Below are 16,725 nucleotides of genomic sequence, written 5' to 3'. Positions count from 1 at the left end.
CTGGCTAGTCTGAAGGAGCTGAATGGAGCTGCGCCTTGAAGGCAGGGCTAGGTCCAACCAAGCGTTTTACACAGCTGAATGGTTGCCATGGCGATTAAGTGATTTCTTAAACATACTTGAAAGAATCAAGCCAACACTATTGTATGTTTTTGATGAGGGAATAATATTACCACATGATGTAAAGCTCATAAAAGTTGATTTGAAATAAACTTAAATTGTTACTTTTGATGGGAAATTTAGCATCCATATTTGAAAGGGCTGCGGGCACCCCAAACCCACCCCTTGGATTTACCCCTGTAAAGACAAAACAAAAGCATCTTGTTAGTGATATTTTAGCTATTTTGACTTTAAAACAGGTAGATTATTAAAGATAAGCGATAAGAGAATGTCATCATCATGACATGGAGGCTCCTGCTTGTTTTTTATGAGGTACTGAGGAGAGACGGAGAAACGGGAATACTCAGGAGATCAAATAGAGGATGAAAGAGACGGCAGCAGAAAGGTAGACGGACAGGGAAGTGCGCGGCAGAGAGATGAACCAACGTCCCCCAGCAGGACGAGGGGAAGGATCTGTCAGCGCGTTTTGTTCCAGAGCGCGTTATTGTTGTTGTTTTAGGCAGCATGAAAGATTCGGGGAGATGAAAAGAGCGGCTGGTCGGCAGGGAGGAGGCAGCTCTGATGCTGCAGCGCCAGCAGACCAGGGGCAGCTGGGGTCGTCTTCGTCCTGCAGATCTATAGAAATACAGCATGATGAAGAAGGTAGGACTCAAAACGTCCTGAAAAAACTTCTCCTTTGCTTAAACTAATTAAATGTAACCTCAGTTGGTGAAAATTACAACAAAACTGAGGATGTTTACTAAAAATTTCATAACTTTTACTTAGTTTGTGCTTTAAACTGACATCTTTATGAACATATTTCCATTTTGTTTTTGCTGCTGTTGACATTATGGGCTTTGATTTTGATCTATTTTAATGTAGCAATGAAAGAAGGAAAAACCCCTGCGTGAAATAACCTTTAAATCTTTGGGCATTTGGATTAAACTGTCCACTAATCTGCTTGTTGCAGCAACAATAAAACTTTTGCAGAAAATGTTTTTGAGTGATGTAATCGATTTTAATGTGATTTTAAGAGCAGGGAATTGAAAATAATTGGGAACAAATCCCAAACAGATGTCAAACTGCAATGGTAGTGTATTTAATAAAATGATTTTAATATAGAAACATAAAAATGCAAAAGTATATTTAGTTTCAAATGTATGTAGAAACATTGTTGAATCATTAACATTGACTGTAAACAAGATTTTAAGATCTTTTAGAGAAGAAAAGGTCAAAATCTATAAGCTGTTGTGTCAGCAGAAGCCTTTCTATTTAGTATTAAAAAAATCTCATTAGAGAATGAAAAATAATTGGAAAAATACCAAACAGATGTCAAATTGCAATAGTAGTGTATATAGTGAAATGGTTTGAATGTGGAAATATAAAAATGCAGAAAGATATACAGTACAGACCAAAAGTTTGGACACACCTTTCTAATTCAATGGGTTTTCTTTGTTTTCATGACTATTTATAAGGCAAGAAATCCCACTTATTAACCTGACAGGGCACACCTATGAAGTGAAAACCATTTCAGGTGACGACCTCTTGAAGCTCATCAAGAAAATGCAGAGTGTGTGCAAAGCAGTAATCACAGCAAAAGGTTGCTACTTTGAAGAAACTAGAATATAAGGGCTATTTTCAGTTGTTTTACACTTTTTTGTTTAGTGCATATTTCCACATGTTATTCATAGTTTTGATGCCTTCAGTGTGAATCTACAATGTCAATAGTCATGAAAATAAAGGAAACTCATTGAATTAAAAGGTGTGTCCAAACGTTTGGTCTGTACTGTATTAGTTTAAAATGCATGTCAAATATTTGAAGAAATGTTAACATTCGCCCCAAAAACTAGAATTTGGCTAATTGTTTTGCTGTTTGCGCCAGCAAACCCTGAAATTTTGCAAAAATAAAACTGAAACCTTCAAAATAAAGTCCACAGTCCCAGGACTATTAAACAAAAATTGAGTTTCTTTCACTTCTTTTCATTACTTTCGATAACAGGGATGTCTGCCAGTGTTTTGCTGTAGTAAGCAAAACGCTGCGTCATCAGTGTAGCAAAACAGTTCATGTTGTTGCTATGGTTAGCATTAGCTTGGCAATATTAGACACTTAGTTATACTGAAATTATTCTTACGTCTCCCCTTTAAGAAGTTGTAATTTTGTCAGAGTATTCTTCATTTTTCTGTGCAGAAGAGAGAAAGCGTGCACCAGTTGTGAGGGCTGAACAGACACTGTGACGCCTGTGAAGCTGCTTCTGCTTTTTCAAGGAATCATTGTTATCTCGATTGGCCTCAGAGCTCTAGTGCTAATCATGTCTGGTGTGACGAGGTGCAATCAGCTCTGAGAGAGAACATGTTGCTCCCTCAACAAGGAGCAACACGTCTTTACCTGAGCTGTCAGTAGTTGATTAAAAAAAATTGATTATAGAATCATTCTGTCACTAAATAAAGTGTAAAGCTACAACAAAACATGATTTTCAGCCAATATGTTGAGCTGAGGGGCACAAGATTTAGCACAAATTGGAATAAATTGGTGCAATTGAAGTCCAGTTCATTTCAGTTCTCTCCAAATGTCACCTAAAGATATTTTATAGGATCTGATCCAATCTGATCCAAATACAATAAAAATCAGTCTAATGAAACAACCTACTGACCTTAGGCAGGATGTTGTTCATCCAACCAAAGACAACATAATCACAACATGTCTGTCTGTCTAACAAAAGTTGCAGCATTTGTTACTTTTTCAGCTGCTGTAGTTCTCTTTCTCACTGCACCGTCAAACCAACCAAACTAATTGAAGAAACGGTTCCTCTCCTCGCCTATGGGGGCGCTGCACCAAGAACTACTACAGAAAATGACACAAGTACCTCTGAAGAAGACACTGACTTCAACTTTCTTCTTTACCAAATGTAAACAAGAAAGAACAAGTTTTAGCGGTTGGACGATTTCTCTTTTGTCTTTGGCTGAACACTATGAACTATTTCTCCCGCCAGCGATAGACTAACTCGTTTGTTTTGGTAGCATTTACGCAGAATGCTCTGCTTTGTAGTCCACTTCCTGCTTTTGGAGCCGTCTCCAGTCCGCTTGGCGTTCGCATGAACATTCGAACCGCACTAGAGTTCAGCGAGGATTGTAGGCAGACCAGAGTTTTCTTTTTTAGTTAGATTGCATATTCACACCTCCCCAAACGAACAAGACTTTACAGACAAACGGACTGGAGTCTGATTGAAGCATCTTAAACAGAACAGGTCTGAATGCAGTCAGATCTATTCAGGATTTTTTAGCTGCATTTATTCCACCATACGTTTAAAACATGGATGATCTAAAGGCTTCTTGATACTGCTTTTGTTCTATAAACATCTGTTGTTGTTGTTGTTCTATTTGCAGTTTTTCCTATTTTCTGCCATTGGTTTTAAATCTTAAGCTGTGCAGAGTGAAGTATAAGCTATGCAGACAATAACATCTGTTCCCATGTTGCAGAACAGAAGGGGTTTGTTGAACTGTAATGGATAGATGTAACGTAATACAGAGATTACAGCAGCTCGATGTAGACGGTGTTGTTCAGCTTTCGCCCCTCCTGGTTTACCTTTCGCCTACATTTCCTCTCCTCTGACTCCAGCCATAAAGCGATGGACTGGCGCTGAATGCTGATTCGCTGGGTGTCAGAGGAGGTCAAATCCGTCCAGGTCCAGTTTCATATGTGCTCAAAGAGACAATCGCATGAATCCTCTTCACTGTGCCTTTCTTCTGTCGCGTTCAGAACAATTCAATCCACATTATTATTTAACTGCAGGGGAAATTAGGTTTGGAGCAATAAAGCACAAACTCTAGGAGAGTAGCTCCACAGATTACGCTTCGATTAAACTTCCTGCACAGACTTGTTTCCCTATAAAAACTGAACGACTGACTTGATAAAATATTGAAAGTCAAAGTGACTTATCTGCTGCCAGAGCTGGGTAGTAACCAATTACATTTACTTTTTAGAAAATGTAGTTTTAGGAGTATTCTTGCTACTCTGTACTTTTTGCTTTTACTTGAGTGATTTTAATATGAAATATTTCTACTCTTGAGTAAAATTTCTGGATTTTCTACCCACTTTTGTTCCATTTGATTATGTTTAAGTCATGTAAATATTAAATGATTGATAATTTGATCAGTTACTCAGCACTTGAGTAGACTTTTTACCAAATACCTTTTTACTCTTACTTGAGTAAAAATATGTTGAAGTAGTTTACTCTTGAGTACAGTTTTTGCCTTCTGTAGAGAGGATATGCTCAGACATGTTTTACAAGCTGACAAAAACTGATCCAAGTTGTCTAATAACTCGTAAAAATCAGGTAGAACTTCCTTTACTTTCCCACGGTGGCCAGTTCTGCACCAGTTCACATACTGGATGATGGTTTGGGTGGATCTGTACTTCTAGGCTGCAGATGAACTGTTCACAAAGTGAATCTGCTTTTACTGAGTTGATAGTTTGAAGTCGACTGGAACCTTTCCGGTTGTTTTCTTATTTTTAATCTATTTATTAACATTTATTAAATGTTGAACAGAACCAGATGAGTTTTTGGTTCTTGAAGACTCAAGTGTTTATTAAAACAGATATTCAATGTATTGACTGTATTTCAATACATTTTTTAATTGCTAAAAATGCTATTACTTCCCCACCCCTTAAAAACAGAATAAAATTTTTTTAATTTTTTGCGTGGTCATAATTAAATGCGGCTGTGTGAACAGAACGACCCACATGCACAGAAGAGCAGCGAAAATGTCTCACAGCAGCAATCTGTTCATGAAGTTAATGATGGCCGCCGCCTTGTATGGATCAATTTTCAAAATTCACACTTTGTAAAACGTTTTTTACTTCAATTTTGGTTTCAATAAATTAAGTCAAATTCTACTGACACTACACTGTTACCTAGCAACCTCAGCTGAGTTCCGCCTGTTACCCAGCAACCCAAGCTGAGTTCCAGCACTCTTGGTCAGTGTCAGTGTTTTGTTGTTGATTTGCTTTCCTTGTTGGTTGCACAAGAGGCTCCACTTCCGTTTTTTGAAGATGTACGGTTGTATAACTGTGCATCTGTTTGCAGCCATATTGGTATTAAACTGTTTCTAATTGAAAGAGTACAACTCAAATGTGGTTTTTCCTGATGTTTTTCTTTATTTTTTTTACTCATTTCTAATTTCAAATGCAACTTAGTAAAATACTTTACTCAAAACAATCTCAAGGTTTCCTGCAGCAGATAGGTTGCACCTAAATACAGTAAAGCAAGTAAGTTACTAGTTACTTTCCACCCCTGCTCCTAGGTATGAGTGTATTTGCATAGTTATTGTCCTTCTTTTCCCAGGAGATAATAGGACAAACCTTTCAGTAATGAGCACTTTTTTAGTAGCTGACAGGTTAAGTTGACCTTAAGGAGGTCCACACTTTGTATGGCAGGCCGTTTTAACATGTATTCAGTTTCGTTTGACCCTCTGTAATAAGATTCTAGATATCTAAAAATGCATTTTGACTATCTGAAATAGTAATTTCAGATATTGACTTGCGACAGACTCAGAAGGTTTTTACTAGTGTTGGAGGCTCAGGATGCAGAGATAACGGTGTTAAGCATCTGTTTGTAATCTAGTATAAAATCTCATTTCTCCCTGCAGGATCTTTGGATCTGTAGGCTGATTGTTAAACTACTTTTACAAGCGTTTATTTTTTTCAGTCGAGCGACTTTGAGGAGAACCGAGGTCAGTCTGAGAGTCAGTTCCCCTTCCTCCTGATTTATGGTGTGTGTGAGCACTTTTTCCTCGTGTTAACGTGTCATCATGTCTGTACAGACGTGTGTGTAGAGTGTGTGTGCGGGTTTGCAGCACCTCAGGATGTCTGCGTCCTGACTGGTTTGGCTTCTCGGTTCCCTTTGCTTTTCCCAGCATCCTGTTTTCACACACAAACACACACCTGGATCCTCATCGATCTGAGTCGAGTCACGCATGGTTTCCGCAGCATAAACTTTTTTTTTCCATTAGTCAACTTTTATTTTATTATTTACAGAACATAATGTGTCTTTTTTTTTTTACAAAGTAAAAGCTTTAGATGCAGGTTTACTTCTCAAAGTTGTCAACAATTTGTTAAAAACTGCACTGTGTGCTGAAGCAACAACAAACACTGCTACCATTTTGCTGCCAACACTTCAAAAACACAAAATCTTATAAAGTATTTTAGTCCAGTTTCTAATGAAAATATTTTAGCACACTTGAGCTGCAATGTTACTAAAATCTGCTACAGAAATAAACTTAATTTTATTTAAATGTACACATGGCCGCCTTCTTTAATTATATAATTAATTGTTAAAATGGGATGTGAGCTTAGCTTAGTTGGCTTCATTAATTAATCCTGTTTAATGTGGAGAAAATATCAAAAGACAAGATTTGAAAGTTATTTGATTTTATGTTAGTGACATTTTAATGCTCCCCCATATTCTATTTTACTTTAATTTTGTTTTGGAATGTAATTCAGTCAAGATTTTAATTTTCAAGTATCCTCAGTAGGCCTGCCACAATAACAAATCTTTCTGGACGATACGTTGTCCCAGACGTTATTGCGATAAACAGTAATATTGTTTTGAGACCATTTTCAGGTAATAATAATAATAAAATCCATAAATATCAATAAACTAAATAAATGAGCATTAAACATTGAAACTTGAAAAAATTTTAACATACAAAATAAATAAACATACAACAAAAACAACAAATAAAATAAATTCTAAAGTCTCATTAAACAAAATTGTCCTTTAGAATAAAACTAGTTTTAAGTCTAGTTGAGACTAAAAAAACAAACTGACGTGTTTAATCATCCGGTTTTTGGTAGAAAGAAAAGAGGAAAGACGATAAATGATAAAAATAGAAATTGTTGTACTTGTAATTTAAGGCTTAATCCTCAATTCTGTTGTTTATAGATTAAAATCATATCCAAGAGTCCAACGCTGCTGGAGCCAAGTCATTTATTATGGTTAGTATTTGTGGTGTATAATCCTTATCTGAGTGCAGTTTTAACGGATTGTTTCCCCTCCAGCGCTTCGTTGAACTGGAGCTGCCATTTAGTTTGGAGTCTGAACTGGATTTTCCAGATAAACTGGAGTCGTTGTGGGTGTGTCTCGCCACACTGCCTGCAGGTTGAATAAATAAACCTTTAGAGTCCCGTTACAACAGGTGCAAGTTTATTTGTTTTATCTAACTGCAACACACATTTTCTGTTGTATTTGGCAGAGATTTACATTTTCGTTGAGAAGTGTGAAGGTCACATAAGGTGGTTGCTTGGCTCTCAGCCTTCTTTGTTACCAGATAATGAATCTCCCATTTCTCCTGTTATAAAATTTAAAAAACACATTTATGTACACAGAGAACATGTAAAATATGAGTGATTAGATGAAAATAGTAATAAGAGATGCGTAGGTGCAAAGTTTTTGCTTTTTCTTCAAAGTATAGCAATTTATTAATGCATAAATAAAGAATATTGTGTTTTGGTTAAAAATATGCATTCATCATCTTGATGACTAAAGCTTTCCCTTATCAATAAGCCTTAAAAATGATGCTAAAGTTAACTTATATCTTAACTGTACAAATTTAAGTGTATGGTGGTATTTTAGGCTTACGCGAAAATAAAGTGACTAAATGTTAGTGTCTTGCTTTTAGTTAACTTCTAACTTTTCTGTGTTTTCATTTTCATCACATGATTTCAAACATTCAACCAGCCACATAATATCTACATCTGGTTTCTAGTTTTAGTTACTAGAAGAAGCTTTACTACTTTCTCTGATTTTTAGCCTCAGGATTAGCTTTTAGAAAGCTCAAGTTAGCTAATAATTTAAAAGTTAGCGTCAGAAGTTTTGAACTTATGAGGCTTAAGATAGCTTTTAAATCTAAATTAGCTTCCAGTTTCACCACATTGTTTAATTTCTAGCTTTGTCGTGTTATATAACCTCATTTGCTAAATTTAGCTTTTGGTTTAAGTTTGCTTATTTCTTTAACTTCTAGCTAAAATATAGATAGCTTAAGCATATGTCACTAACACTAAATTTTAATTACTTACTATATTTAGGTTAACTTTTAGCTCAAGCATATCTTTCTAGTAAACCTATGTGTCTAAAATTAGATAAAGCTAGCTTCTGGCTTTAAATGAAAGAATAATGCTTTGTATTTGTGCTAAGTTGGTTTCCAACGTCAGTTTATGATTTTAATTTAATAAAATGTTTCCAGGACTCGACGGTTTCAGAAATTATTATGGTTGGAAGAAACGATTGATTGTTTTCACTTTGAGTTTAGAGTCACTTGTCTGAACTGCCACCCTTCTCTAATGTTTTGTAAACAAATGTCATACAACGCTTCGCTATTGCAGTTGAAACACAAATATTGGCTCTCTTTGTTTAAATGTTTTTTTCCATCTGGATTTTGCAAATGTTTGGTGAAGTTGTTACTTTCAGGTTTTGATTTTTGCAATCCCGTCTGTCCTCCAGAGCCAGGCGCGTTGGGAGTGTGTCACTTTAAGTTAAATGTCAGAGTGACGGAGAGTCAAAGCGCCACCTGTTGATCCTGTGGTGACGCTGGCGATGACTGGCTGCTACGCTGCAGCCACTCGTTCTGATTTTCTTTGCTCCCAGATGGAACCAGTTTGTAAATGTGGCTCATCAGCGTGAGTATTGGTTTGTTGGATGAGCCTGGAACATGTTGCTGCGGTGAACTCATCACAAATATGGCGGCTGCTCTCTCTCTCTCTCTCTTTCTCACTCTTTTTATTTTCCTTTCCCTCTCTTGCTTCAATCGATTTTTTCCCCCTGCAGCCTCGAGGCAAGATGTTAACTCTAAAAGTCACGGTGTGTGAATGTGTTCTTATATTTTGCTGCATCACTTGTCTCTATGAAGTCAATTCAGTTCATTTTTTTACACCAGTTCATCATAAAATATGTTGTAACACTCACTTTCTTGTCTTTCCAGATTGTATTTCTCTATTCAGCTGTTACAGGGACGACCCGGGGGGTTAAATCAATCTTCTTGATACATAGCTAAATTCTCCTTCTATATGACATGGCAGGAAAACAAACCAAGAGGGTTGCAGGGAAATAAAAACAGACACACATTCAGCTGGAACCAGAGAGGGAAAAAAGCCTGGAGCCTCCCAGGCATTTTACTCATGCAGAGAATGTAATGAAATCTGAGCTACTCTTCCTCTCCTCCGCTCTTCATCGCTTTTCTCCACAAATATGGCAGATGAAGCAGATGTGTGTTTTGCTGATGACTCTCATGTTGATTTTTAGCATTTTCTCTCATTTTATAGGTCAGAAACACTCAGATGTGCCGTATTTATGAGGTTTCCTGAAGTTAGTGGAGCCAAAAGTTTTTAATTTATTCACCAGTGAGTGCATACAAAACAAACATTACAGACTAACAAGCAGATATTGATATACAAAATAACGACAGCTAAAATAAAATAAACAACTATTAGGGCGATTAAAGTGAAAGCAAAAATTTAGTTATTAAAAGATTAATAATTGTTAATTTTTTTTAATCAGGGAAAACTTCACTTTAGATGTTGATATGCTTAAAAAAACAAAGTCTGGTGAAATAAATCTGGGATATTTTGGAACTGTCAACAAGGGCCACACAGAATCATTCCAAAGGCCACAAATGGCCCCTGGGCCACAGTTTGACCATCCCTGAACTAGATGTTGCTGTTGGATGCTGGGAAAAATCAGCATTGTGGCTCACTTTTCATTTATATTCTGTGACTAACACCTTGTTTTCCTGCTCACTATTCACTGGAGCGACTATAATCACAACTAAAATGAAATTCAGACAGAGGTTGAATAAAACAAGAGATTTCTTCACTCTGAACTCCCGTCCATCACCTCAATATCCCTAAATTACCTCCCTGGACTTTATTAATTTAAGAAAAATTTGGTGCTGAAGTAGGAGGTGTTGGAAACGGTGTTTGTAGGTGGATGGTGGTTTATGGATCTTAATGGGCTCATCTAAATGTAAATGAGTGGCGAGGAGGAGACAAACTGTCTGCAGCTTGGATGGGAAAATGTTTCGCCGGGAGGCAAATCATGTTTGGCTTCAGGGTTCATTTCAGTTCTTCAGCGTGTTTTACAGCCAAGAAAGGACAATAATTCAGATGGTTTTTGCTGGATTGTGTTGGAGGGTCGTCTAGTTTTTCTTGGTTTAATGAAATATAAAAGTGTTAATGGTGAATTGAAAACAATCCAGTGTTAAAATCTTAAGTTGGGTCAAATTTTCAATGGCGGTCAAGAGACACTGAATAGTCAAGTTTGTCGTCGTGTTTCAAACAAAAGGTTGATGGAAATGTCAAAATTCAAAATAATTTCCTCAATCTTACAAAACTGCAAAAACACAAAATATTTGTTTTTTATCTGAATATCTTAGTTTGGTCAAACTTCAAGTGTACAAATTTGAAAGCAATTTTTCAGCAGCTATGAGTTTGTATTATGTGAATAATTATTGATTTTAAAAAGGTTCCGGTTTTAAGGGAAATAATCATTTGTTTTAACCAAAATCCACACACCTGCAGTTTTTGTTGAAGTTTCATAAATTTTATATTGAAAGATTGAAACTGTTGTGTATTTTTTTTTTTTTTGCTTGATTTTGTTATTTTTTCAGTTATGTTATTTATATTAATTCATTTTGTTCCCAAAATTTCTGCATAGTTTTATATTTTGGTCTGACTGATGATGTAATTTTTAAATATTAAATGATTGATGCTTTCAGTACCTGATAGTTTTTTTCCTCTAAACAAATTTTCTTGATGGCTGCTTTTTACTTTTACTTGAATAAAAATATGTTAAAGTAGTGCTACTCTATGTTAAACAGACAAAAATGAAATTTTAGCCTGAATTTTTATTGTTTTTTCTAAAATACAGCAACATTGTTATTTTTCAATGCTGCATATTTATACTACAATAGTGTTATACTTTTAAAAACACTTTTTATTCAGTTTTCCACCTGCAGTAGCTGTTTGGTTTAAACTGGCAGATGAGCCTCCAGCTGCTCTGTTAGCAGGTCAAACTGGGATTTGTGTGGTTGATTACAGCCCAGTGCTGCAGATATAACCACCCATGGTCTGACTCAGAGTGTGTGTGTGTGTGTGTGTGTGTGTAAAGGAGGATTAGCTTGCTGTATTAGCCATGTCAGATACACACATGTGGCTGGCGCAGATGCTGCTGAAACTCAATCTGTACAGTTGGAGAGGCATAAAAAAACCGTGGATGTTCTGGAGGTTCTGGAGGTCCAAACTGGTTCAGGACCAGCCGAGCTGCAGCTTGTTGCATCTCAGGTTTCCGGTTCCAGAATATTCTGGCCTGGATCCAGGATCCGGGAGGATGATGTCCAGCTTCAGATGATATTTCAGCTGCGTTACTGACAGACTTCACATCGCCATCAACATATCATGCATAGTAATTTATTTATAGTGTCATTTCTGAAAGTAAGTGCACCCCCTTTCAGTTCTGGGGGGGGTTTGCATTTCAAGAAATAACCGCAACAGTTTCCACATTAATTTTAATTAATTAATTACATAGATTTGATCACGTTAAACATTTTCCCATCACTTTTTAGCTGCAATTTGATGTTAATTCCAGCTTTTTTGGTGCAATAAATCAATAACAATGTATATCGATATAGACATGTGATCAATATCTATAGATAATTCATTTTCTTTAATATTTAATATCTGAAATATTCAGTAGTTGGTGGCTTCAACTAACTCACTCGCTCTTTGGTTGCCTAGCAACAAACTGCTGGGTAACGAGCAGTTTCAAGTTCGGCCCAACTTTGGTTACCCAGCAACAACTTGTTCAGTAACAGCTGCAGCAGTTTCAAGTTTCCCCACCGCGCCTCGTAACTGCTTAAAAATAAAAAACGACATCGTGGAGCAAAAACTTTAGATAAAACTGTGAAGGTCATGTCAAAGGTTTTTCAGGATTTCAGATTTCTGAAACAAAAGACTAATAAATATTTGATGCGTTTTTCAGCCATAAAATTGAGCCGTCCAGACTGCATAATTGACCACAACTGATAATTTTGATAATGGTCATGATACTATGAGACAAAGGTCATAAGTTTCTGAGAATGTCGTATTCTTACGTCAATAAAGTCGAAATAATATGAGAAAAAAAGTTGTACTTATTCAAGAATAATAAAAAATTATAGGAAAATGATTAAAGTTGTAATATTATACTTTGGTTTTGGTTTTATAAATAAGGAAATGCTTCATCTTTTAACACATCAACATAAAATTATCAGTAGCAGAACTTTGAAACAATTGTACAAATGACTGAATCCATTTTAAATAATTACACACTTACCAAACGTCCGACTTTGATCACTTTATAGAATCTTTTTTCCTCTTTCTTTAAAACTTTTTTCTCATAATTTTACAGCTTTCTTCTTGTAATACTGATGATGAACTTTGTTTAAAAAGGAACAATGTACAACTCAAACCAAAAGTAACCATTTGTTGCTCTGTACCGGATCAGAGCAAAACCTAATTTGTATCTGCAGTACCTTGACAAGTAATACTGCCTCTTTATTCTGCTAACATATCAATGTTTTTTGAAATACAATCTTTGTCTTTTCTTTGGCGATGTCTCTCCTTACAAACTTAGTCGTCATCAGGTAAACTCAGATCTTGGTAAATGATGGATTTTGTGGCGTTTCACACCCAGTTACTGTGGTTGTATTTGGCTGGTTTAGCAGTTACACCCCTAAATTACACATTTCTGCTTCCAAACCAGGTTCAGTCCTCTCTCAACTTTTTAAAAAAATCAACTGTTCCTCTCTGCGTCGCCCTGCTGAGCTGCAAAAACATTCTGCTCCTATTAGTCATTTATATTGTCTTTTTCCTTTTGCTTAAAGCTGAAAGAAAAGCTATGAAGAAAAACTAAAGGCTTCACGCTGAAATATTAGAAGTTCAGCTGGACTTTGTCTCACCCAATTATTCAACTCAAACTGACTCAGTTCCAACAGAAAGAGACGTCTACTGTTTCTTCCAGTTGTGTTTTTAATCATCTGAGCTTTTGAACCTCCTCTCTGCTTGGAGACGAACTTTTCTTCTTTCAGAAAGAGCTGCTGTTAATGCAGCTGCAGCAAAGTTTGACTTGGGACGAACCCTGCAGCGTAAGAGGCGGTACATCGACGTTAAAGGGGAAGTTTTTGTTGCACGTTTTTATACCTCATTTTTGGTCTCAACTGATTCTAAAAACAGCCTAAGCTTTAAAATAAGAACACTCTGCTGTTTTTTTGTCGTCCGGAAAACGAGCCGTTTCAAAAACCTCCCGATTGTTGAGCCACATTCCAGGTGCACTGCACCGTTACCTAGCAACCCCAGTTAGGTCCTGCCTGTTACCTAGCAACACAAGCAGAACTCCCAACACATTTGGTCTGCTGGTTTTACCACAGATTGTGCCATAGAGAGTGTTTTGTTGTTGACTTACCATCCAGAAACCACTTGCTGCAATCTTGTTGGCTGTGCATTAGACTCCACTTCTACTTTTCAAAGATGCACAGCTGTATAATTGCGTAGCTATTTTCATGTCTGAGTGTAAACGTTGCGTTGGGAGTGGGAGGCGTGGCCACCAGCGGCTTTTTTGGATTTAAAGTGACAAGATGCCCTAAAACAACTCAATCTGATTATCAAAGAATGATTTTGTACAAACGATGTTATCAATCAATCAATCAATCAATCAATCAATCAATCAAGTTTGTTTCAGCTTCAAATCATTTCAAAGTGCTTTACATCATATGAGCACAAAAATACTAAGTCATAAAAAACAACATACAGTCAACAATTGAAAAAACCAATAAAAACATTACGCCACCATAATAATCTTTACACATCAAATAAGCTGCATTTATTATTGTTCAAAAGCAAATTTATTTTAAAGTAACTCAGTGTTTCAACTGTTTTGCAGTTTTCTGGAAGTTTGTTCCGATTTGTGGTTCATAGACGCTGAATGAGCAATGAACATATTTTTCATAACCAATATGTATCTATATCTTAATCTGTTAAAAGAAACATTGGTTACCTTTAATCAGAGGTGGGCAGAGTATCTAACATTTGTACTGAAGTAAGATTAGTGATATTTTAACATATTTTTACTCAAGTAAGATTAAAAAAGTACTTGGTAAAAAGTCTACTGAAGTACTGAGTAGCTTATCAAATCATCAATCATTTAATATTCTCAAATGACATCATCAGGTGAAGGAAAATATAAAGTTAAGTGGAAATTTTGGTATTTTAAGAATCAAAGCAACAATATAAGTAACAAAAATAAGGAAAATAAGGCAAAAGAAAATGTTTCCAACTGCAGGTGTGTGTCTGACTGGTGAGTTTTTGGTTAAAACATGTTTGTTTTTCATTCAGTGGGAAGAAAATCCAGAAATTTTACTCAAGTGAGAGTAGAGATACTTTATAATAAAATTAATCAAGTAAAAGTAAAATGTACAGCGTAGTAAAAATACTCCTAAAAGTATTTTTTTTTTCGAAAAAGTTACTCAATTAAATGTAATTGAGTAAATGTAACTTAATGTACCTTTAAGAGAGTTTATCCATTAGCGTTAAAGTATAGAAAGTAATCTGATAAGCGTAAAGTGCAAACAGTTCATGCAGTTAAAAGTTTGCACTCTGCAGCAGGAGTTTTAGAGATCAGCTCGACTCAGATTGAAACCACATTGTTGCAGCAGCACACGCTGGTATTTCCTCCCTGTCAGAGCGCTGGGATGCTGGGTGGAGCCCCGACGGGGGAATGCGAGCGCCTTGCCAAGCAGCACTGCAGCTGACTCTGGTTCAGCACATGGATGGAAATACCGCCGCTGCTCCCTCCATGCCAGGCGGGAGACAGCTGTGCTGCTCTGGAAACCAACACCAACACTCAGTGACTCCCAGCTCCGAGACAAAACGCAGAATCTCTGAGGACTAAAACCGTCTTCTTATTTCATTTTTAGCACTTTACTATGGAGCAGAAACATTGATTCATGCTTCTGAGGGAATAAAGTGTTAGTTGGATTTAGTATGAGCAACAGAGGGCAGACATTCTGCTAAATGTTTTAAGTAATGTTTATTTAGAAAAGTAATATTGGTTGTTTATAGGGCTGGACAACATATCAAAAACAGTATATTGCTAGATCAATTAATCACATGATAAATTAGAACGAGCTCTATCATTTGCCTGATTTGTCGTTTTTTCCTTTTCTCTCTCTTTTGGTCTCAACTTGAAGGACAATTTAGTTTACAGATTTCTTAATCTATTTTATTTGTTGTTTCTGTTCTGTTTGTTTATTCTGGATATTTAAAAATGTTTTCCAGTTCCAGTGTTAAATGTACAGTTGGATCTAGAGTTTAGTGGTCTTTGAGAATGTGTTCTTCCATTACTATGCCATTATTATTACTTTAAAAGTCTCAAAACAATAGAATTTGTTATTGTGACAAGTCTGTATATCACAATAAACGCGTAATCAATATCGTAGATAATATATCTGATATAATATTCAAAATATAGAATATTCAGTAAACTGATTCAGAACCGCACAGCATTCTGGGAGATGTAGGCAGAAGAAAGACTTTAGTCACTCAACCTCTCATTCTTTCTCTCATCGCTCTTTGGTTACCTAGCAACTCACTCATTTTTTGGTTACCTAGCAACAACCTGTTGAGTAACTTGTGCAGCAGCAGTTTCAGGTTTTGCCACCATGCCTCATAACTGCATAAAAATTAAAACACCAACCTAAAGTCAAAAAGTGAATATAACAGGAAAGATCATGGCACCATTTTGGCCGAGTTCTAGTGTAAATATGTCTGTAAGGTTACAAGAAGCTTTAAAGCAAGATGTAGGAGCTTGTTTCAAATCAATAACTCCTTATTATTGATGAAAAAGTTCTAGTTTCACTGGAAGATTACTTCATTTATGGAAAATAAGTTAACATATTTATGTTATTACATATCCAATAAGTAAGGAAAATTGTTTATTTTTTAAATGTAACCGATAAATTAAACCAGAAAGATAGAAATAAAAAGCACAATATGTTGTCATGGTGATGAACAGAGAAAAATTAACCCAAAATCCAGAAGCTTTGAGCTTCAGAGGACCTGTAGAAGTGGAGAGTCGTCCTCAGATGCCAACTAAACCCTGTAGCCGCGATCGGTTTGGCCTCTATCCTCCACTTCCTGTCTCCATCTAACTCTGTTTGATGGTTTTATGCAACCAGTGGATTATACTGTGTTTGTGTGGGGTGTGTGTGTGTGTGTGTGTGTGTGTGTGAGAGAGAGAGAGAGTTTAATCTGCAGGAATTATGGTAATTTGTGCTGAGAGACTGTGGGCAGCTGTGATTATGGGGCAGTGGTGTTTAGTGAAATCAAATCCTCGGATTTCGTTGAAGCGTTGGCGGCGCTGCCATCACTCATGATCGCTTTAACCTGCCGCTTTATTAACCCAGTTAAAATAACACTCATTCTGGGCTTCACTGCTGGACCAATCTGATAGAAAGGCTTCATTATGGGAAAAAAGCAGCAGTAATGTCTTTCCACACTCTGATTTTGCACTTTTGACCTGCTAAACTTTGGCTTACTGACCTCTC

General features: G+C 36.4%; 1 protein-coding gene across 4 annotated transcripts in view; it reads left to right on the top strand.

Moving 5' to 3' along the window:
* Positions 1 to 16,725, top strand: part of LOC114146246 (disco-interacting protein 2 homolog C) — a 164,918-nt gene that overhangs the window by 52,642 nt on the left and 95,551 nt on the right. For 3 of the 4 annotated variants that reach the window (XM_028020154.1, XM_028020153.1, XM_028020152.1), the window contains exon 1: positions 624 to 759. The exons of the other annotated variant lie outside the window; for it this stretch is intronic. In XM_028020154.1, the coding sequence (XP_027875955.1) occupies positions 639 to 759 (121 nt within the window). In that variant the 5' untranslated portion in view covers positions 624 to 638. Of the gene's footprint in view, positions 1 to 623; positions 760 to 16,725 lie in introns of those variants that run through there. 4 annotated transcript variants of the gene reach the window in all.

The sequence above is a fragment of the Xiphophorus couchianus genome, chromosome 6 (assembly GCF_001444195.1).
Source record: "Xiphophorus couchianus chromosome 6, X_couchianus-1.0, whole genome shotgun sequence".
Taxonomy (NCBI): domain Eukaryota; kingdom Metazoa; phylum Chordata; class Actinopteri; order Cyprinodontiformes; family Poeciliidae; genus Xiphophorus; species Xiphophorus couchianus.
Note: the sequence above shows the minus strand (reverse complement) of the source record. Positions and strands in the feature narration are given on the sequence as shown.